The sequence below is a fragment of the Hypanus sabinus genome, chromosome 5 (genome assembly GCF_030144855.1).
Source record: "Hypanus sabinus isolate sHypSab1 chromosome 5, sHypSab1.hap1, whole genome shotgun sequence".
NCBI classification, from domain to species: domain Eukaryota; kingdom Metazoa; phylum Chordata; class Chondrichthyes; order Myliobatiformes; family Dasyatidae; genus Hypanus; species Hypanus sabinus.
This window is the reverse complement of record NC_082710.1, coordinates 146899626-146923355: the sequence shown is the minus strand read 5'-3', so window position 1 is coordinate 146923355 and position 23730 is coordinate 146899626. Positions and strand designations below refer to the sequence as shown.

At 50.5% G+C, this 23730-nt stretch overlaps 2 protein-coding genes across 4 annotated transcripts in view; one reads left to right on the top strand and one right to left on the bottom strand.

Moving 5' to 3' along the window:
• Window positions 1-1884, bottom strand: part of LOC132394426 (collagen alpha-6(IV) chain-like) — a 177402-nt gene extending 175518 nt beyond the window's left edge. Inside the window, exon 1 of the mRNA XM_059970563.1 lies at window positions 1627-1884. The gene's annotated coding sequence lies outside the window, so the exon portion shown is untranslated. The remainder of the gene's footprint in view (window positions 1-1626) is intronic.
• Window positions 1885-2081: 197 nt separating this feature from the next.
• LOC132394427 (collagen alpha-1(IV) chain-like) overlaps window positions 2082-23730 on the top strand; it is a 133675-nt gene continuing 112026 nt past the window's right edge. Inside the window, exon 1 of one of the 3 annotated variants that reach the window (XM_059970565.1) lies at window positions 2082-2579. In XM_059970565.1, the coding sequence (XP_059826548.1) occupies window positions 2508-2579 (72 nt within the window). In that variant the 5' untranslated portion in view covers window positions 2082-2507. Of the gene's footprint in view, window positions 2580-3912; window positions 3985-23730 lie in introns of those variants that run through there. The other 2 variants (XM_059970568.1, XM_059970566.1) reach the window with 2 other exon arrangements.

Below are 23730 nucleotides of genomic sequence, written 5' to 3'. Positions count from 1 at the left end.
GGGGGGGGGTCCTTATGCAGCTGTCCTATAACATTAACGCACCCACCCAAGCCTCAAGCCTTAGCACTATCCCACACACAGTCCAGAGGACGAGGGGAGGCTTTGGTTCACCAGGATGTTGTCTGGTTTGGCAAGTCCTAGGTGTAGTGAAAAGCCGGACAGCTTGCATTGTTCCCCTGCAGCCTCCAAGGATGAGAAGCCACACAGCAGACAGAGGTTTATAAAATTATGAGAGACATAGACAGGGTAGACAGCTAGAATATTTTTTTTCTGCAGAGTGGGGATGTCAAATACTAGAGGACACAGGGTTAAGGTGAGGCGGGAGAAGTTTAAAGAAGATGTACTTATTGTGTCATGGAAGCAGATACCACAACAACGTTTAGAACCAGGAGGTGAAAATGGACGAATATATATACACACACACACACAGGCAGACTGATTGGTTTGATTGGCATCATTGTCGACAAAGACATGGTGGGCTAAGAGGCCTGTTTCAGCGAGCCAGGCGGAGTGGGGAGGGGTATCGCATGGGGTCAGCGCGCCTCCGAAATGGGCGCTTTGGATAGTAAGGAAGTGAGGGGATGGGGGTGGAATGTGCACGGGAGGAGGAGGCCGTTTATATTATCCGGGCCTCACCCTCATCTCTGACCGAATCCACTCACTTCTGGTCCAGAGAAACTGGTCTCACAGGATCTCCTCTGCGGCCTCACACACACCGAGCCTGACTCCCACCACAGCGGGTATCAGGACTGAAGGAACAGGAAATTCCCCTTCCCTCACCATTCCCGCTTCCTTCACGGACATTGGCAATTTCTTTATCAGCTGGTCTCGCTCCTGATGATCTCCCCCCACAGAATCCGGGGGAAAGGTTCGGGATTCGGGGTGACGTTGGGCAGGAGCTTGTCTCACTGCGCCATTCACTGCCTCAGTTTGACTCCAGACTGAACCAGGCAACTCAGTTCTGAGGCAACACATTGGCAAAGGGGTGACAGAAAAGTCGCTGTCATTTCCCGCCCATTTCCCGCTTCCTCGTTGGCATTCGGACTAAATAAGAATGAGATGAATTACTGATCTTGGGACACCCAGTGGGCACTCCTGCAGGAACGGGCGGGGACTGTCCTGCCTCCCAGACACACACACACGAGCTCAATGGGCACGGGGACTCTCCCCAGGCAGGATGGAGGTTTACACCCCAGGCACGGGTCACGCTGTGTTTCCCCGCTCCCCCCGCCATCGCCGCGCCTACCAGCAGTGGGGTCAGACTCCTCGACCCACAGATGCCAACTGCACCTGCACAGTCAGACTAACGCGGTTCGCAACTGCTCTACACCTCCGCGTAAACCAACACACTGCTCCAGAGCTTTCCGGGGCCGCGACATCTTCAGCGGGACCATCAACGACGAGTGAGTGAGTGAGTGTGAGTGTGTGTGTGTTACACGCGGGTGCTCAGAATCATAGCCTTTCCTCAGCCACAATCGGGCCAGAATTCCCTTAAGTCAAAGTGTGCCCGAAAGGTCAGTCTCGGCGTCAGATCCCCGCTCCGGGTACCACAAACCACCCCCACCACCATCGGCACACAGACCAACCTTCGCAGCGAGCAGTGTAACTTTGTTTCGTGTTTCTTACCGCTTCCTCCAATCTTCGAGTCTGAGCCAGGAGCAGCCAGCACCTCAGGCGGGACGTCAGCCGGACCCTGACGGCGTCTGCACCTCTCGGTGTCTGGCCACACGCGGGCTGGGGGTCAGTAGCCGCTGCCGAGTCTCCCCCCGTGTCCGGGGCGCGGGGGCTTTGCTCTGGAGTTGAAGACTGGAACGGAACGACGGTGTGTCTGAACACAGATTGCAGAGCTGGGAACCCGCTCTCTGTTCCCAGTTTGCTGGCTCCTCCCACCTCACTGTCCTTAAGCATGTTCCAGTTTAACCCTTGGCTGCGCATACCCACACTCCCTGTCAGGAGAGGGGCAACCCTCGCCACTGCCACTGAGCTCGGACAGATGCAAGCTGCCCCTGATAAGAAGCACTGATCTTCACCCTGAGAAACCCGCAACATTTCCGAAGAAAGGGCCCGGGGAAGAGCTTTCATTGGGTCTCCGCTGATGCTCCCGGGCAGAGACGGAATAACAGTCCACTCGCAGTCTCCCAGTGCAACTCTCTGCGGACAGGGTGGAGTCACTGGCCAGGCACGCACCCCGCTAACGCTGCAAAATTACCCTTTCCTTGAAGTCCTGGCGAAGCCCCTCTCCTCACCGTGAGTGTGGGTATGCGCAACCAAGGGTTAAATCTGCCTGGAACTTTCAGTAAGGGCAGTGAGGTGGGAGGAGCCAGCAAACTGGGAACAGAGAGCGGGTTCCCAGATCTTGCAATCTGCGTTCAGACACACCGACGTACCGTTCCAGTCTCCAGCTCCAGAGCAAAGCCCCCGCGCCCCAGGCAGAAGGGAAACTCGGCAGCCACTAACCCCCGCGTGGCCTGGCATCGGGAGGTGCAGGCGTCGGCGGAGACTGGCTGATGTCTCGCCTAAGGTGTTGGCTGCTCCCGGCCATTCTGTTCCTGGCTCGGACTCGGAGCTCGGAGGCAGCGGTGAGTAACACGGACTGAAGTTACATTCCGGAGTGGAAGCTTGGTCGGCGCATTGGTGGTGGTGGTGGGGGGGGGGGGGTATCCGGATGGGCCGGACGGATTCGGGCACCCATTGACTTGAGAGAACTCCACCCGAGTGACCCGCGTGTACCGGGCGCATACGCAGAAACCCAGGTGACGGTCCTGCCGAGGATGTAGTCGTTCCAAAGCCAGTGACACTCAGGAAGTTCCCGGAGCAGTGTGTTGGGTGGTGGGATGCCCTCGTGTTGGACTGATTGTGCGGGGACAGCTCTGGGGCGAGGGATCTGACTCTGTTGCGGCCGGCGGCAGAACGAAAACCGCTTCTATCCGAGTTTGGAGCACTTTGTGGCGGATGGGCTGGTGTTCTACCCGCCGGTGCGCTCTCGGCTTCCAAGTTGACTGGGCTTGGCTTGTGGATCTGTTTCTGGGCAATGTGGGGGAGGCAGGTGTGATAGGTCTCGGGTGGGGGCGAGAGATTGTGCCTTCCAGAATGGATTCAATCAGCCGAGAACATTCTCCCCCTCAGCCCGGCCACCTCTTGCTGGGGGTGTTCCAGTACAGTGCTGCGGGCTGGATCTCTCCACTGCTCGCCGTCCAGATTCTCACGGGACGGAGTCGGCTCCACCCTAATCTCCGACAGGCGGGCTGGGCTGGGCTGGGCAGGAACGCACCTTTCACCGTCTCTGCTGGCAGTGTAATCGCAGACTCCTCTGGAAACTGCGTTTACAACCCAGACAAGCCGCATATTCACCCCCAACCCACCTTAATGCCAGATTGGTGTGAGGAGAGATCCCCTCTTATCCGGAACTAGGGTATGTGTGACCGTCTCTTGAAGGCTAGGACCCGCTGCAGGTGGGTTGGGGACAGGACTCTCCTCGACTGAGAGATTCGGCTTCTCGGTAGTTGCAGAAGGAATATCTGGCCCGTTCTGTGCTGTGATTTACCTCCATGAATCTCACCCTCCCTCTCTCTCTACCTCCGGTATAACTCAATTCTGCAAAACGCCCTCCCTTTTTCCCAACCGGTCCTCATCTGCCCTGCCTCATTCGCTGGCTGTCGGGTTACCACGCTGAAGGGGGAATGGACGTGAGAAAGATCGCAAGGACTTGCCGTACATTTCAACCTTGACTCTTCAGCCCCACAACGCCCACGCCCCATAGGATAAAACCTCCATTGCATGGGGAGATAACCTTCTGTGGCCTGTTCTCTGGCACGGAGTCCATTGAAGAGTTCAGCCTCTAGGAGTGTCGAATGGTGTTCGTGGTTTACTCTGCCCTACGGAGTCGGGAAGAGGGAGAGGACGACACTGAGCGGTCGAGAGCCAGGAATGCGGTTCCCCATTGTATTTAGAAACAGGACCAGGAGGCTGCGAAACAAAAGCACGGTCGGAATTCACTCTCTTCCTGTGCGGGGGGAAATGTTCTTATTCCGGACTGGACATGGGGCCATTTCCCCGGCGCTGGGCGGGCAGAGGAGTGGGAATGGGACAGTGGACCCGGACAGCTTGCTGGCGCGGCGGGTGTCGGGGTCCCAGGAACCTGATCAGTGAGGGAGACTCCCACCCCAATTCAAATTGCAAAAGCCAAGTCAGTCCGGTGTTCCTGCCATTCTCGGCCAGAGGGAGGCTGGGGAGGGCCCCCCAGGAGAACTTTATATCAAGGGGAGGGTAAACCCACTCTTTGACCTATAGTCTGCTTCTTGCTAGCTCCCTTAAGGGAGTGACCAACCTGAATGGTACAAGCGAGGGGAAGCCCAGTCTGTGCCCACACCACATGTACAGCTGAACCTGCCCAAGGTCAGAAGTGGCGGTCCCCACCCTCACCAACTTCTGCACCACCCCATCCCAGTCCAGACCCAGATCACCACCACCACCATTTCTAGATTGAGAACAGGAACATGTTTCTCCGGCCCCACAGTGGGTGTCAGAAAGCCTCTGTGTACGGGAGAATGGGCTGATCTGATAGCTGCTGGGGACACCCAGTGCTCACTGGTGAGTGACCAGTCTTCCAGATACACAGTGTGCTCTGGGTGCTACCACACCCAGTGCCCATTTAGTATCAGGTGATGGACAGATGAAGCTTCCTCCCAGTTTCCAGTGTGTTTTTAATATATTTTCACCATCTCAAGATGTTGAGCTTTTAGCAACTTTAGGGTTAGGACCAGTGACCCAGGTTCAACTCCGTGGCTGTCTGAAAGCAGATTGTACCTATCTCCATGATTTCCTCCAAGTGCTCCGGTTTCCTCCAATACTTCAAACACCAAGGGCTAGTTAATTGCTCGTGGGTGTAATTGGGTGATGCAGGTAAGGCCTGTACTGTACTGTATCCCTCTAAGTAAATACGCTCGGTAGCCAATTACCTGAATACGGTGCCACTGAGGGTAGGTGCATGGTGTTCTACTGCTCTAGACTATCTACCGTGAACTCTCAGTAACAAGGCATTTTCACCCAGAGAACTGCCACTCACTAGGTTTTTTGTTGTTTCTCGCATCATTCCTGTATACTCTGTGCATGAAGACCCCAGGAGATCACCGGATTCTCAGATACTCAAACCACCCCTTCTGGCATCGACAATCATGGTCAACGTCACTTGGATCACATTTCTTCCCCCCCCCCCCCCATTTTGATGTTTGATCTGAATAACATTGAAAACTCTTGACCATGTCTGCATGCTTCTATGAATCGAGTTGCTGCCCCGTGGTGGCTGATTAGATATTTGCGCTAATGAGCAGGTGTACCTTTGAGTGTCGATAATGGGTTCAGCAGTAAATGGAGTGGCTCAGATCTGCGAGCACCCCTTCTGCCTCCCCATTGACCTTTCACTCTGTCTCATCTTTTGCATTTTCTCTCTTACACATGTTCTCTCTCTCTCTCTCTCTCTCTCTGTCTCAGGGTGTCCCTCCTCTCATTCTCTGGAAAAGCAGACAGTGTGCAAAATCAGATCCTCATCCCTTCCCATTCCCTTCACAACCCAGAAGTATGTGTCGGTCACTTCACTGCTCTAACTTCCTGGGGTCCTAGTCCTGCCCATCCCACAACACAGTCCCCACACCCTTAAGCTCAAGCCATCAATAGTAGTGTGTGGGTGTCAGGAGCTAGAGGTTCTCTCCCATTCACCACTCACTGTCAGAGTGCCCGAGGAGGAGGGGAGAGAGGGAAAGCAGACCCTATGGGAGCACAGAGTGGGTGCAGGGTACACCAGTAAGGCCAATGGAAGAAGGTGATGAAGAACCCTCCCTTTTATGGAGCGGCACAGTTAGCACAACACTTCAATAGTGATAGCTCTACGAATGGGGTTCAATTCCCACCGCTGCCCGTAAGAAGACTACATGTTCTCCCCGTGACCACGTGGGTTTCTTCTGGGTGCTCCTGTTTCCAACCACATTCCAAAGACGTACGGGTATGTTTCGGGCGTGATATATTGGGGCTGGAAGCACGTTAGACTTTCAGGCTGCCCCAATCACTTCTCGAACTTGTGTTGGTTGTTGACACGAAACAATTAATTTCACTGCACGTTTCGGTGTATATACCTGTGACAAATAAAGCTCATCTTTAACGTTGCCAAGGTGATTCGCAGCCAATGTGTTACAAAGCAGGGAACTGGGGCAGAAAGGCCATGAACACCAAGACACTGGTCACATAGTGTCATTGATCAATACTGTACAGAAACAGGCTCTTTGTCCTATCTAGTTCTGCTGACCATTGACCACTCCATTACACTAGTTCTGCACTAGTTCCACTTTATTCTCCCCATTTCACCGCTGACTAGCAACTGTGGGCAACCACGGTCAATTAACCTACAAATCCACATAGTCTGATAGAAGCTGTTCCTGAGGCTGGTGGAACATGTTAACAGACATTACTATCTTGCCCAGAGTGAGGGGAACAGAGAGAATGTCCGGGCTGAGGGCATTCTTTGATTGTGCTGGCTGCTTTATGGAGGCGGTGCGAGTATATACGGAATCTATGGAGGGGAGGCAGGTTCCTGCAATGTGCCTACCTGGTTCCACAGCTCCTTGCAGTTTCTTGCAGAGTGTTGTGCGGAGCAGTTGTCATACCAAGCTACTATGCACCCTGACCGAATGCTTTCTGTGGTGTTTCGATACAGATTGGTATGAGTTGATGAGGATATGGCAAATTTCTTTAGCCTCCGGAGGAAGTGGAGGCTTGGGTGAGCTTTATTGGCTATGGCATCAACGTGGTTAGTCCTGGCTATTGGCGATGTTCACGCCTAGATACCTGAACCTTCCAACCCTCTCAGCCTCTACACCAGTGATGTAGGCAGGAGCATGTCCACCAACCCATTTTGTGACTTTACTGATTTTGTCACCATCGGTGGGTGCAGGTATGGGGCTGACTTGTGAAGCATCTTGCACTTTGCTCCAGGACAACGCCATCAATCTTCAGGCTATGCCACTCAGGGAATTCTGCTAATATTAATTTTTTTGTGACCGTATGTATTATAGTAACTGCACTTTTGTGTCTGTACACACTGTGTTTTGCACCTGTCCCTGGAGGAATGGTGTTTTGTTTAGTTGTATACAAGTCTTGGGCACATAGCTGGGGTGCCTAAGACTTTTGCACGGTACTGTATTTGTCAACGTGGAGTGGAGAAAGAATTTGCAAGCCTGGTGGGAGCAAAGCATGTTAGGGATAGTAAGACTGGAGTTTTGTGGGAGGGGTATGGGACAGGTGGCAGAGAAGGCTATGGGCAGGGGTTGGTGCAGGTACAGACAAATGCAGCCCTGAGACACCAGGCAAGGTCATTTGATTCCAAATACTTGGTTTATTGATCGTTACAACATATCTCTCTGGTGCTTCTCCCTTTCCCTTTACGCAATCATTATTTCCCTCTCCCTGCCCACTTCCCACACTAAGTACCTATGTCAGAATCAGGTTTAGCATCACTCGCATGTCATGAAATTTGTTTTTGTGGCAGCAGTACAGTGAGGTACATAAAATTCCCACAGTACTGTGCAAAACTGTGGCACCAAAGTTATACCTGTAAACCTGTGCCTAAGACTTCCACACAGAACTGTATGGTTGAATGACAATTAAACTTGAACTTGCAATCTAATGCTGTAGGGATTTAGGGTTGTCTCTGGTCTGGGAAATGCCTTGAAATATCCCAGAAACGTCGGCTGTTCCGACATCTCAGTACAGTCGGGAGGTACAAGCTACAGGTGGATCAGGTTCACTGAATCTTTGACATCTTGTCTTCACTGAAATGTCATTTAAAAACATTGGCTTTGGTGAAAAGGTTTTTTTATTGTCTGTTAAGAATCAGACAGTTGGGTACAGTTTTTCTGTCTGCTCTCTGACTATAGGGATGGACCAGTGGCATGAGCTATTGCAGCCAGATTAAAATCTGATGGTCGGTTACGCTGGAAACGCGATGTTGCTTCTGATACAGATTCATGACCTGTTCCTGTTCTCCCTTATCCTTCATTCCCATCACTCCACCATAACAGGCTTTGCTTTCAACTGCTGTGGCTTCAAATTCTGGAATTTTCTTTCTGAATGTTCTCTCTCTCGCTTCCTTCCTTGAAATGTCCATTTGGTCTGGTCCTTGTTCTCAGTCCCAGACCTGAGCCTCTAGCTGTGACCTTTCAACTTTAGTTCTCCACCAGCTTTTCCAAAGAGGGTTTGAAGTTTCCAGTGCAGGAGATGCCCCTCTCTTTTTGCAGTGTTCGGAAGTTATTGGGAACAGTTCAACTGCCTTGTCCCCTTCCCACAGTCCTGGCAATCAGTCACAAAACTTACACATTTTGCCGTTGTCTCTGGTTCTTGCGCTCAACTGGAAAGTATTCCATGGTCCAACAACGCCAGCATGCAGGATTATTCCCAAAGTCCCAACTCCCAGCCCCCTACACAGGCATAATTTTAATTTATTCCCACACACATAGTGGTCCATTGAGCCCAATGATGACATAAAAATGCGTGCACACGCACACACTCTCTCTCACTCATACAAAGGCATTAAAGTATTCAGCCCCTCTTTTCTGATCCTCAGCTCAATTACTTCACACCTCAACTCCACTTCTTCCCTTGGTTCCCTGTTCCTCGGTCACCCAGTCTGAATCCAGTCACCTCTCAGGGCTGAAACTCGTGAGCTTGGCGGAGTTTTGGTGCGAGTCCCAGATCCCTCCTGTTCTCTGAGTGACATCAGCCAGGAATCTGTCTCACCCCCACCCAGCCAACCTCCACTGCATCAAACCCTGCTCATCAGGACCAGCGGGAACACTCAGCAAGCTATTGGTATGTGTTAGTGCTCTGCAAGACCCCACAATCATCAAGAGGTCAAACAATGTTCGACTCAGCTGGATGGGGTCAGTATTGGCCCTGGGATCAATGTGACCTTTGACATTCATGTGAAAAGCAGAACTACCCCTCTCATGGTGTTTCCCCTGTGTGGCCCCTCCCGTGGTGCAGCGCTCCCCAACACCACCCCTCTCATGGCACTCACCCTGCATGCCCCCTCCCGCAGCGCAATGCTTCCCCCAGCACCGCCCCTCCCACAGCGTTCCTGTGATGTCAGTCTCTGCTGGATGAATCCAGTAGTTAAAAGCCTCATAACCAGCAGCTACTGACAGTGAAACCAGAGTTGCCCTCCCATTCCAGGTGAGGGGACTTTGTTGTGTGGAGGGTGGAGGGCTGCTGTAAGGAAGATGTATGTGGTTGTAAGGAACTCCCTGGAAACATTGCGAACAACTTTGGAGTCCGTACTGAGGGAAGGTAAGTTGGCCTTGTAGTGTTGATTGGTGACTGGGGTGGATCGTGACCATTGCATAGTTTTCACTGGATCCCATTAGATCTCCTCACAGGGTTCCAAGAGAATTGGACAGGGAGGATGTAGCAACGCTATTTCTTTGCATTGGAGGGACTGGGGCAGGGGCAGTCTCCGGACAGGGATTCCGAGAGTAGGAATGGGAAGGTTCTTCATCCTTTGTGGTGAAGTCTCTTCCCCAGAGTTTGTGGGGTCCGTCACTGTGAGGGTCCACAACTGGGATCAAGGCGCTTTTGGGCTGTCATTAGGAGATGGAACAGAGGCCAATGGTACAATCTGATTGTGTGGTTGAACAAACTCTAAGGGCAAAATGGCCTCCTTTATGTTGTCCTGTGGTTATGGTCAGCTGTGAGTGGGGCAGGGGCTAGATGCTGGTGGAGGCAGAGATGAGGAGAAGAAGCAGGGTTAGGGGGATGCCGGATAAAGGGGGAAGGCTGAGGGAGAAGATGGAAATGGATGGGGAGTAGATGCGACAGCATGGGGTGAAGGGGGCAAATGGCCTGTTTCTGAGCTGTAGACATGATTGGAGTCAAAGTAACTTGGATTCTTTGCACAAAGTGGAGGGGCTGAATGGCCTGTTTCAGAGCTGTGGACATGTTTGAAGTCGATGTAACTTGGAATAAGTGCGCAAAGTAGAGGTCAGGGCGCTGACCCAGGCATCCTGGGAATTTGTAGAGTGACTGATGCCTCAGTGTACAAGATGCAGTGTGTAACAAGTGGGCAGTGAACACACTGCAGAACGGCTGCTGCATTCCCTGCATTGCCCAAATACCAAACTTAAAATGTAACCCTTCTCTCTGAAGTGCCTTGGGGCACCTTAAATCGCTTTGCATTTGCTTGTTGTCTATTTATCTGAGATTTCATTGTCTGTCTTTTACACAGTGACACCGATCTGTTGTGTAAACCGTTGATGTTCTATGTAACAATGACAGGTCTCCCTGCCAACCAGAATCAGGCAGACTCTTTTGCTAACTAGAATTGGGTCCCCAGGGGATGTCTCAGGGCTGCCTAGGGCATGGATTTTAAGTTCCATGCATGATCAAAGCATTCGAAAGTTGGGCACCATCTTCGAGAGGAATGAACAGTCAACGTTTCGAGCTGAGACTCTCCGTCAGGATCATAGATGCTGCCTGGCCTGCTGAGTTCTGTGTGTGTGTGGTTGTAGATGATTGATGTTTGTGCCTGTTGTCAAGCTTGATCACTGTTGGAGTGGACCTGCTTTTGGAATTGGTTTATTATTGTCACACTGAGGTACAGTGAAAAGCTTGCCTTGCGTACTGTCCTTACAAGTGCATTGAGGAAGGACAAGGTCAAACCACAGCAGAATAAAGTGTTATAGATAAAGTGCAGTGCAGGTAGGCAATCAGGTGCAAAGTCATAATGAGGCAAATAGTGATGTCTTATTGTGCTAGCAGGCCATCCAATGGTCTTATAATAGAGAGGTAGAAGCATCCTTGAACCTGCTGCCACATATTTTCAGGTTTTTCTCTCTTCCATCCAGCGGGTGAGGGGGGGAAGAGGAAGTGAGCGGGGTCCATGATTACATTGGCTGCCTTACTGAGGAGTGGGAAGTGTAAAGAGTCTGAGCGGGGTATGGTTCCTGTGATGTGCTGAGCCAGATCCACAAATCTCCACTGTGTCTTGTGGTCATGGGCAGAATAATTCCATATCACAACATGATGCTTCTCATTCGGATCCTCTCTATCGTGCATCGATTTAAAAATTGTTGAGTGTCAATGGGGTAATTTGGACACATTTCTTTAGCCTCCTAATGTAGTAGAAGCATTGGTATCTACATGATAGGGTCCTGATGTTCTCTCTTAGCAACTTGAAGCTCTCAACGTCGGCACTACTGATGTAGACACGAGAGACTAGAGCAACACTCAAAGCTCAATGGGTCGGGCAGCATCTACGACAGGAAATGGACAGTTGACATTTTGGGAGAGTCCATTTGAAAGGTTTTGACCAAAATGCTGACTCGCCCATTTCCCTCTACAGATGTTGCATGACCAATTGAGCTGAATGAGTGCTTTCTGTGGAGTCCTGTTACTGTATTCACTCCTGGGCTGTGGGTGTCCCTGTTGTCTCCAGCTGGTGCTGAGCTGCCCTCTGAAGCCATCACCTCAGACACCAGCCTGTGCTCACACAGTCCAGATGGCTCAGAGCAGTGGGCTCCTGCCCGGAGGAACATCTGCAAAACTGGCAGAGAATTCCTGACCACAGAACATCAGAGCATCACCTTCTCATGGCAGGGCTATAGTATCTCATTAACACACACAAGATGCTGGAGGAGCTCGGTTCAGGCAGCATTCACGGAAAGAAATAAGGAGGCGACGTTTCAGGCTAAGGCCTTTCATCAGGAATAGAAAGGAAGAGGGAAGATACAGAATAAGAAGGTGGGGAGGGGAAGGAGTACATGCAGGCAGGTGATTAATGAAACCAGGTGAGGGGGAAGGTTGGTGGATAGGGGAGAGGGAATGAAATCAGAAGCTTGGAGCTGATAGGCAGAAAAGGTAAAGGGCTGAAGAAGAAGGAATCTGATAGGAGAGGAGAGTGGACCATGGGAGAAAGGAAAGGAGGACGGCCCCAGGCAGGTGATTGCATGGAATCTGAGTTTAGCCAAACACACTCCGCACTGCTGCTCAGACAGCAGAAGCCCCTCAGCCCCAGTGTGGCAGCTGCAGGTCACTGCCGTAAGCTCTCCAGCATCACCAGGTTCCTGTCCCTGACCTGGCGCTCTCTCTCTGTCAGTGTGCTTTGTATCCGAGCTGTCACTCCTGCTCTGCTTGGATACGATATCAAAGCACGAGCCAAACCAAGCAGGCCTGCCCGCAGGAACCCTGAACCCACCCTGTTCCCAATCTTTCCATTCCAGCTGAACCACCACCACGTGGATGCAGAGGGATACATCCCTCGGGAGTCCGTGCGTTTAAAATCCTCCTTTTAATGCCAAAGTTCTTTAGCCTCCTGATGCCGTAGAGACATTGGTGAGGTTTCTTGGCCTGGTCTGTACACCTGGTCTGGGTGACCAGGTTGATACAAATACTTCAGTGTTTGTTGCTCTGGCTTCCCACATCCCCCTCAGTCTTCAAACCACCCCCAGAGTAATCACGTCATTCTGGATGGAGAGCTGAGTCAGACCAGCAGGGCAGAGCAGGCCTTGTCCAAACCCACCTGCGTCATCAGAGTACACACCCAACCCAAGTGGGACTGGTTCCAGAGCTGGACTGGGTGGTCAGCCTTTCCTGGACCGGACAACCAGCCTGCTCATCACTAGAAACTTTCCCCTGAATCCTCCTAGTGAAGAGCCCACTGCCAGAGAGCACAGGCTTCACCTCCTCAAACGACACCTCCTCAAGATTCATGGTAAAATGTCTGAGTAAATGTTCCCGAGCCTTGCCCACTGGGAAATGCATGTCAAGAAGCGGTATCTAATTTTCCACCCATTAACTTGAGTGGACGATTTCAAGGTGAGATTTTGTGACATGGACTCCTGACAAGTATGGTCCACATTTTGAGTATTTCATCCTCTTCCTGAGGCCCAGGGACCTGACTGGACCATCTGAGACTCAGTGACTTATCAGGTGCATTATAAGTCAGGCTCTGCTGATGTGACCTCACTCCTGATGACCCCTCACCTTTCGTTGTTTTTCTTGGAGCATGTACTCAACCCATTGCCTGTAGTTCCTCCATCTTTTAAGGTCTCACAGCCATGGGAAGCCAGAAATTGGTGGGACTATATTTTTCATTTTAATGCACTAAATTATGGATTTGTAGTCTTAAACAGCATGGAAACAAGCCATTCAGTTCACATCATCTGTACTGAACAACATCCCCCTCCATGCTAATCCCTGTTGCCTTTGTCCCCCTAAATCATTCCTAACCTGTCGTCAAGGCATTTATATATCACAGGTTAAGGGTGAGAGGTGAAATACTTAGGGAGAGTCTGAGGAGAACTTCTTCGCTCAGAGGGTGGTGAGAGTGTGGGACGAGCTGTCAGTGAAAATGGTGGATACAGGCAGGTTCTATTGAAAAATTAAAAAGAAGTTTGGATAAGTACATCTTTGGGAGGGGTATGGACAACTATGGTTCAGATGCAGGTCAGTGGGACTAAGAACAATAATTCAGCACAGACTAGATGGGCCGAAAGGCCTGCATCTGTACTATAATACTTTATAACTCTATTGTGATTGTACCTGTCTCTCCACCTCCTCTGGCAGCTCATTCCATATATCTACTACTATGAGTGTGTGGAGAAACTTTCCTCTGAGATTCCTTTTACATCTGCCACCAACCCCCCCCCCCCCACCCCCGTCACCTTAAACCTAGGCCCTGTGGTTTAAGACTCCCCTACCCTGGGGAAAAAGACTGCAACTAGCCACCTTTTTTATACCCCTCATGATATTAAACACCTCTTTAAGATCACCCCCACAGCCTCCTTTGCTGCAGGGAAACAGACTCAGCCTGGCTAAACACTTTATTCCCAGGAACAATCCTGCGGATATTTTCTGCACCCGCGTTAGTTTAATCATATCCTTCCTATAGACTGTTCACAATACTCCCGCTGCAGCTTAACTGAAGTCTCGTACGAGACATCTCAATTCCTATACTCACAGCTTCAGGCACCCTTCCTCTCCTGCAGAACAATCCTGATCTCCAGCCTCAGGTCACTGATCTTGAAATCTCATCACACAATTCAGTCAGAAATTTCCCAAGAACAGGGGAACAACTTTGCAGTGGTCTGACCATATCTGATCATTCTCCTCTGACACCCCCCCCCCCCCAACAAGGCATTTTTGCCCACAGAACTACCACTTACTGGATATTTTTTTTGTTCTCACACTATTCTCTGTAAACTCTAGAGACTGTTGTATGTGAACATCCCAGGAGATCAGCAGTCTCTAAGATACTCAGAACCATCAACAATTATTCCATGGTCAAAGTCTAATGTTGTGCTGTTTTAATTTGAACAATAATAGAATCTCCGGACCATGCCTGCGTGCTTGTATGCATTGCATTGACGTGCTGCCACATAACTGGCTGATTAGAGACTTGCATTAACAGATGTAAAGTTGTACCTAATAAAGTGGCCACTGCATGTAGCTCACCATATGCTACCTTAAGATTCATATTCTTGCTGGCATTTACAAGAAAATAGAACTTATGAAAACTATACATAAATAAAAAGTGACAAATAACAAACGTGCAAAAGAAGACAAATTGTGCAGATCAAAAAAATACTGAGAACATGATTTACAGAGTCCTTGAAAGTGAGTCTGTAGGTTGTCGACTCATTTCAGAGTTGGTTCACAAGCTTGATGATTCCTGGTTAGATGTTGGTTCCTCCACAATTTACATGGTCAGACCATTGCAAGATAGCTCCAAGGTTTTGGGGAAGTTTCTGACTGAGTTGCGTGATGAGTTTTCAAAGTCAGTGACTTCAAGAGGTTGGAGTTCAGGGTTGTCCTGCAGGAGAAGGAGGGAGAGAGGTTTAGGAAGGGTGTTTGGAACCTGGAGCACAGGCAGCGGAAGGTGGGTGCACCAAGGGCAAAGCACACAAATCCAGCATTGATCAAGAGGAGAATGGAGACGTTGAGGGAGGGACGGGATGGTAGAAGTATATGAAAACATAGATTAAAATTTTAACAAGTAATTGGGAAGATGGGAGCTGGTGTAATCACTCCATCTGCCACATAAAGGAAGGATCCATTTTAATTATACTTCCTAGTCCCATTCTGACATGTAGATCCTTGGCCTCATCTACACCTCATATTCTGTTTGGATAGACCATAAGACATGGGTACAGAATCAGATCATTCAGTCTATCAAGTCTGTTGCACATCCAACCCATTGTACCTCCAACCTAACACCATGAACATCGATTTCTCTAACTTACAGTAATTTCTCCCCCCTCCCCCTTTTCTTTTTTTTTCATTCCACATTCTGGCTCCCCTCTTACCCCTTCTCACCTGCCCAATCACCTCCATCTGGTGCCCCTCCTCCTTCCCTTTCTCCCAACTTCCACCCCCTCTCCAATCAGATTCCTTCTCCTTCAGACCCTGGCCTTTTCCACCTTTTGCCTCAAAACTTCTCACTTCATTTTCCCCTCTGCCACCCAGCCACCTTCCCCTCACCTGGCTTCACCCATCATTTGTCAGCTTGTACTTCTCCCCATCCCCACCACCACCACCTTATTCTGGCTCCTTCTCCCTTCCTTTCCAGTCCTGATGAAGGATCTCGCCCTGAAATATCGGCTACTCATTCCTCTCCATAGACGGTCCCTGCCATGTTGAGTTCCGCCAGCATTTTGTGTGTGTTGAGCTAATGAATGAGTTGGGTGCAGGACGGGGCCAGACAATGATGGTGCTGGACACTGGATGGTGGAGATTGTTGTATGGGAACTGTAGATAACCTAGCAGGATTGATTGTTTAGACTGCTGGAGTGTCATTTATTAAACATACTCATACAGGATGTAAATAGCCCTCACAAACAATTAATATTTATTTGAATTTAAATGAAGCCTATTTTTTATGTAAGCATTAAAATTCTCCAAATGGAACCACAGAAATAACAGCCATAACATGTGGTTTCAGCCTCATTGAGAGAGATGATGACTCTAAAACTTCAGTCCAGTATCAACAGTTTATTACACACCAGAGCACGTCACAATGAAAGCAATGAGTCAAAATGAGAGCCCACTTACAACCTGAGATGATTGATTCGTGGCTGTCGGACAGACATTGAATAACACCGCTCAAACTGGAGGGATTGAGTGAGATCTCACAGCAAGCCGGTGGTTCCAATGTCACCATTCTGGTTTACCAGTACTGAGGGAGGGTCACAGTGTGGGAGGGGTGGTACTGAAGGAGGGTCACAGTGTGGGAGGGGTGGTACTGAGGGAGGGTCACAGTGTGGGAGGGGTGGTACTGAGGGAGGGTCACAGTCAGGGAGGGTGGTACTGAGGGTCACAGTGTGGGGGTTGGTACTGAGGGTCACAGTGTGGGAGGGGTGGTACTGAGGGAGGGTCACAGTGAGGGGGGGGTGGTACTGAGGGAGGGTCACAGTGTGGGAGGGGTGGTATTGAGGGAGGGTCACAGTCAGCGAGGGTGGTACTGAGGGAGGGTCACAGTGTGGGAGGGGTGGTACTGGGGGTCACAGTGTGGGAGGGTGGTACTGAGGGAGGGTCAGTGAGGGGGGTGGTATTGAGGGAGGGTCAGTGTGGGAGGGGTGGTACTGAGGGAGGGTCACAGTCAGGGAGGGTGGTACTGAGGGAGGGTCACAGTGTGGGAGGGGTGGTACTGAGGGTCACAGTGTGGGAGGGGTGGTACTGAGGGAGGGTCACAGTGTGGGAGGGGTGGTACTGAGGGTCACAGTGTGGGAGGGTGGTACTGAGGGAGGGTCAGTGAGGGGGGTGGTACTGAGGGAGGGTCACAGTGTGGGAGGGGTGGTTCTGAGGGAGGGTCACAGTGTGGGAGGGTGGTACTGAGGGAGCATCCCACTGTGAGAGGGGCAGTGCTGGGGGGTGCCCCACTGTGGCAGGGGTGGTCCTGAGGAAGGGTTGCACTGCAGGAGAGGTGGTACTAAGGGAGCATCCTATTGTGGGAGTGGCAGCACTGAGGGAGGGTTCTACAGTAGGAGGGGCGGCACTGAGGGAGCACCCCAGTGAGGCAGAATGGTACTGAGGGAGCATCCCAGTGTGGGAGAGATTCATATCCCAGTTCCTGTGATATAGCTTTGGAGACAATAGCTGTTACTTACTCAGAATTACCATAGGTTAGCACACTGTTGCCTGTGGCACCTTGCAGAGTGTAACCACGGTCCAGTAAGTGCACCTCAGAATCCAGGGTGCGAGCTGCTGTGTAGAATTCCCAGGCTGCTTGCCTTCCCTGAGCTGGAGAGTCTGGTTACTGTGATCACTGTGGTGTCATTGGGATGTTGTCCACACTCTTGTTAAGCTTTCTTTGGCTGAGAACTGAGTGAGGAAGTGCTTTGCACTCATACTGCAGCCAGCCATCTATGAATCCCTTCCTGTTCTTATCAAAATTCACAGTGGTGCATGGCGGTTTTCAGAGGGATATTGGGGAATTGTTGGCTCAGCCGAGCTACCGCCACTTGGCCCATGACCCTGGGAATGTGGTGGGCAGATATTTGCTCCCACCATCTCTCAGCGTAACCACCGCCCCTCCTTCCTGCTGTTGCCAAAGCTCTTTGACTCACAGCTGTAGCGTTCCACACATCTGGCAGAGCACTTACACAAGGCGGCTGACACATCCAGTTGGCCAACAGATAGCAGCAGACTGGCTGAGCCTCACGCACCCCTACCATGGCCTCACTGTGAGGCTGGGCTCTGCCAGTCGGTGTTGTGGACGCGGGGGATCACGCTCTGTCAGGGCTGAGCCGGAGAAATCCTGATCTCAAAACAGGGTGAGCCGGGGAAATCAGGGATCGTGAGGGGAGTGGAGCCATACCTAGCTGCATAAACATCAGTCCCAGCGCTGGCTGCCTAGCCAATGGGTACCTGGAATTCTGACATCAGTGAGCTTGTAAGAACTTTTCTTGCAACATTTTCTCCTACTTATTCATTGACGTCGTTATTATTTTATGATCTAATAGAATTACAGGAACAGGCCCTTCAGCCCCTCAACCTCATTCATGTTGACCGTTGCTCTCATCTAGTATGCTATTCCTTTTACGCTCGTGCATCAGTGAAACAGATGTAGGAAGATTGGCCACAGTGATAATGATCACACACAAAAATCTGGAGGAACTCGGCAGATCATCTATGGGAAGGAATAAAACAGGAGTGATGTGGGGCCTCGGCTCAAAACGTTGACTGTTTATTCATTTCTGTAGATGCTGCCTGACCTGCTAAGTTCCTCCAGCATTTTGTGTGTGTCACTCTGGATTTCCACCATCTGCAGAATCTCTCGTGTTTACGATAAGGGGCTGGTGCTGAGGATGGATTGTTTTATGGACTGAGTGTTCTTGGCCTGTTCCGCATGCCTTAAATTTCATGGTTAATTCATGTAACATGCATGTTTAACAATGAATCCTTCTCCCCGTGCTGTAGCTCTGCCATCACTTTGACTGACTCCATCTTGTTGATTAGCTGATGCTCTGTGAGCTCCTGCAACAACTATTTGTAATCTTTGATCTCGGAATCTAAGCTTTCGGGTTTAAGGTTTCACTTTGATTAAAACCACTTCCAAACCATGCCCCTCTGAAGGTCAAGCCTTTCCTGATATTGCTGAGCCATTGCTTTGAAGAAAAGCAGCGGGACTTGAGAAAGTTTATGCCTAAGGCTCATGAGTTTCCCCATTCTCACCCCCCACCCCTGCGCGCCCCCATCCCACCGGGTGCTTTCTCAACTATATCACCATTTCCCTCGATGATGCAGGGTTTAAGTCCTGGAACTCCCTCCTTTGGAGTGCTGTGGAGTCCCTCACCACACACACAGTAAGCAAGGTTCACTCCCACCTCGTCAAGGGCGATTAGAGGTGGCCATAAACGCTGGCCTTCGCTGTAACACCCACATGATGTAAATGAATACAGCTCCTTCAGCTGAATAGCATTAATGAGCCAGTTCAGTTTTAACAAAAGCTCAGTTTGGTTCATTAACTCTTCAACTTCAGCACGTAGCTCCATTACTGAATGTCATGAATCATTAGGCAATTTGGCCTTGGGCATAATGGAAGTGTCTGAGGTGATACCAGAGTGTAGCCCCCGGTTCTGTCTGTGTAGGGGAGGGCAAATGCGATGCTGAGAAGTGATGAGTGGGGCGGAGGAGGATACTCCCACTCAGACTGTTGCCTGCCCCGCCCTCGCTCTCAGCTCCCCGTCCAGGAGAGAAGGCAGTGGAAAGGAGACTGGAATTTGTATTCGAGATGAGCAGTGTGGTAAGTCACGAGCACTAGGACTTCGTAGATCTTTCCTCCTATTCCCCTCAGATGACATTTCCTCCATAACAGCAATTGAGGATGTTCGCTATTTTGTGGAGATGTTAAAACCTGGACTCTAGTTGGAGGTGTGGGTCCGGAACATCACAGGCAAAGCCCTTTCCCAACACTGAGTACATCTACAAGTAGGCAGCACCCATCATCAAGGACACCCCTGTCCACTCCGCTCTCTTCTCGCTACTACCATCGGGAAGAAGGTTCATTTGTAGTCATCACCCTACAACCATTAGGCTCTTGAACCAGAGGATAACTTCACTCAACACAACTCTGAACAACCTACAGACTCATTGTCAGGGACTCTGCAACTCCTGCTTTGAATATTGTCTGTCTGTCTAATTTGTCTTCTATTGCACATTGCTTGTTTCTCAGTCTTTGCTTATGTACAATGGTTGTCCAATACTCTATTGCATTTCCTTATTTTCCTAATGACTGAATTTGAAATGACTTTATTATTTAACTCCTTTATGTTAAATCTCCATCTAAATGTGCAATGTGCAATTTATGGTAATTTATAATAAATAGTATGTACACCAGGACAATGAATATAACATAGAGATACAGTTGTGTCCACATGAATTAATCAGTCTGATGGCCTGGTGGACGAAGCTGTCCGGGAGCCTGTTGGTCCTGGCTTTTATGCTGTGGTACCGTTTCCCGGAAGGTAGCAGCTGGAACAGTTTGTGGTTGGGGTGACTTGGGTCCCCAATGATCCTTCAGGCCCTTTTTATATACCTGTCTCTGTAAATGTCCTGAATAGTGGGAAGGTCACGACTACAGATGTGCTGGACTGTCTGCACCACTCTCTGCAGAGTCCTGTAATTGAGGGAGGTACAGTTCGCACACCAGGCAGTCAGGATGCTCTCAGTTGTGCCCTTGCAGAAAGTTCTTGGGTTTTGGGAGCCCATACAAAACTTCTTCAAATGTCTGAAGTGAAAGAGGTGCTGTTGCAAGAACATATAGGTAATATATGGTGACATATATGTATTTTGATAATAAATTTACTTTGACCAGGAATGGCTGACACTCAGTTTGTCAACTCTAACCACAATATTAGTGACTGAAAGACTCTAGAGGTGGAGGCAAGAAACACTGCACAGCCAGGCACTTCCCATTCTCCATCATGTAAATTCCGGTGACTGAGGAGACAGGGTGCACTGTGATCCTGCTCTCAGCGTACAAAAGCATAAACCGTAAGAGCAGAACTCAGCCATTTGGCCCATCAAGTTTGCTTACTGATACTCCTGCCTTCTCCCTGTAACCTTTGATACTGTAACATATCAAGAGACCATCAACCCCTGCTTTAAATATACCCAATGACTTGGCCTCCACAGCCGTCCATGACAATGAATTCCACAGATTCACCACTGAAGAAATTCCTTCTCATCTCTGTTCTAAATGACCACTCGTGTATTTTGAGACAGTGCCCTCTGGTCTAAGACTCCCCTATTACAGGAAACATCCTTTCCATTCCCACTCTATCCAGCCCTGCCAATATTCAATATCATTATCTGTTCCTGACTTCTGCGAGTGCCTTGTTCTGTCACAGTTCTGGAACTCCAAAACAAAGGCAAGCAGAACGAGTGGTCTTCACACAGCAAAGTCCCGTGCTGCCTCCTTGGAGGGCATCAGACAGAGTATAGGTTTCACACCCCACTACGTGAGACAGCAGCTCTGATACTGGAGGCTTGGCTCATGTACAGACTCCAGTGCAGTGAACCCAACGTAGAAACAACATGACATGTGGGAGGACTGGTGTCATCCCTTCATAAAACAGTGAACTTTATAGAGGCATTTCTCAGTGAAGATTATTCATGGAGTACACTCAGTGTCGTAATGTAACAGCTGCAGGGACAACTCCACAGTCCCCCCACATGTATCACTGACTTGCATGGCTTCGAAATGAGTTGGTTTTTGCAGCAGCAGTTAGTGCAAAACAGATATAAATTACAAAAGTATACATAAGGTTCAAAGAAAAGGAATAATGGGGTAGAGATGGATTTTGTACTGTTCATAAATCTGATGGAGAAGGGGAAGAACCTGCTGCTGAATCGTTGAGTGTGGGTCTTGTACCACTTCCAGGCTCCTGTACATCCTTCCTAGTGGGAGTAATGCAATGATCACATGTGATGGATGATTCTCTTTAACAGCATTGACTTAGCAAAGATCTTGGCCAGGACACCAGGAGAAATTCCATGATTTCTTCCAAAAGCAGCTCGGAAGTGGTTCACACCCACCTGAGAGAGTAGCCGGGACTCCGTGTGACATTTTGGCTGAAATGTTTGAGGAGGAAACAGGGAAGGTTGGTGAGGGCGGTGTGCTTGATGTTGATTTTAGCTAGGTTTTTGACAAGGCCAGCTTGTCAAGACAGGAGAGCCCTCAGGATGCGAGGCAGAATCAAGTTCAAGGTCAGCCAGCACCAAGGGAGCACTGGAGAGCAGCCCCCAACCCAGGCACAGATTCCAGCAGAGCCTACGAAGGCTCTTCTGGTTCACCGCAACAGGCCTAGGTTCACTGTGGTCTAGGCCTAGTTCCTGCCACAACTGAGACAAAGCACCCCCCCCCCCCCCCATCATCCTCGCCAAAGAACCAGCGAACTGGACTCCTACCAACCACCAATGTCCAGTAGGGTCTGAAACAGGAGAGATTCTGCAGAGGTTGGAAATCTTGAGCAACATACAAAATGCTGGAGGAACTCAGCAAATCAGGCAACACCTATGGAGAGAAATAAATGCGTCAGGGTGAGACCCCTCACCGGGATAGGCTCCCGTCAGGCATCGGAAAGGAGTTCAGCGGCTGGGCATGGAGTGTGGCTGTTTGTCACTGGAAACGGTTACCAGTGAGATTCCTCAGGCCTGGTACTCAGCTCACCTCTTGTGGTCAATGATTTAAACCCAGCGTGACAAAGAAGAGTTTGCAGATGGCGCAGCCATTAATTAGCGCGTCGGCGGAAGCGTTAGACTGCAGGAAGGCGGTTGGAAATTACAGCTGGAGTTTAGTCCAAAGGATGAGGTACTGCATGTTATAGCTGGAACAGAGTGTACGCCAATTCCCAGGAGGAGTGGGGTCACCGGGGCCGTTTCATGTCGCGGCCGGCAGGGTAGATAAAGGGAGATGGGCTGTCCACCACCGCCATCAGTTCTGTCACCAGCCTTTCAGACCGGCTTCAACCTGCGCAGGCCTCCGTCAGCACCTTGGGAGAGACGAGCAACCGGCAGAAAATCATAAATATAATAACCTCAAGCTGACAGCGAAAGAACATTCCAGAAGCAGATTCCAACTGCATTCCCGCAGAGAGGAGCCCGGTTTAAATGCAACAGCTGGCCACTCTGAACTAAGCGTCCCTGATGTTTGCTCCACAAGTTTAATTCAGTGCCTGGGGAGAGTGAAGCGGACCTGGGACAGTTGCCTCCAGCTTCCCTTCCAACCCCGCCGTTGCCCAAATAAGGAGCAAAGGAGATCTGGGCTACCGGCTGCTTGTTCCAGAACATTCCACTGGAGCTTGCTCATATTGTGACTGCAGAGGCAGTGCTTTGGCTAGAGAGGCTCCAGCCGATGCCCATCCCTTTATATGGCCGTAAGGAGCAGGAGCAATGCGAGGCCATTTGGCCCGTCCAGTCCGCACCGCTATTCAGTGCAGTCCTGGCCAATCCGTCACATCCTTCCGTCTCCCGTCTTCCGGAGCTCCATCTACCCACCTGACCGACACTGCCGGAGATTCTCCATCCTCACAACATCCAGCGGTCCCTTTGCACGACGCCGACAGAGAAATGCTCACCCTTGCCTCCACAGAGACCACGGGAGACTCGGGTGGGACAGGGTCTCGATCTCTAATGGATTCGTTCAGGGGACGTTCTCGTTGGTGGCGAGGCTGGATCATCGGCCAGGCGGGGTGCCCGGCGCTCATCCAACCTGCCCCAACCAAGGTGAAGGGTCGGATGAAGCCCAGTCCATGCAGGGTCTCGACCCGGAGCGTCGACTGTTTCGACGCTCTGCGCCATGATCCTTCATCCCTCCGTCGATACCTGCCTGAACTGCCGGGTTGATCCAGCTTTGTGTGTGCGTTGCTCAAGATTAGCAGCACCGGCAGAACCCGCGGGGATCCGACCCCGTAACCATCTCCTCTCTCAGGAGCCCACTTCAGCAGCGCCCGTCCCCAGATCTACCCGGGCACTTCAGGACCTGCGCGATGTTTTCAGGACAGGGTCTGCCACCTGGCCAGAACAAATGGGCCAGGGTTTGAAACCTGGAGAGGCGTAGATGCGACGGGCCGACTCTAAGATCACGGCAGCTTGATTGGCTTGAAGTTGTGTGTCTTTGCCAGGAGCCGCAAACAGCGAACTATCCACACAGGCTGACCGGGCAATGCTGGAGGCTCTCAGCAGGTCCAG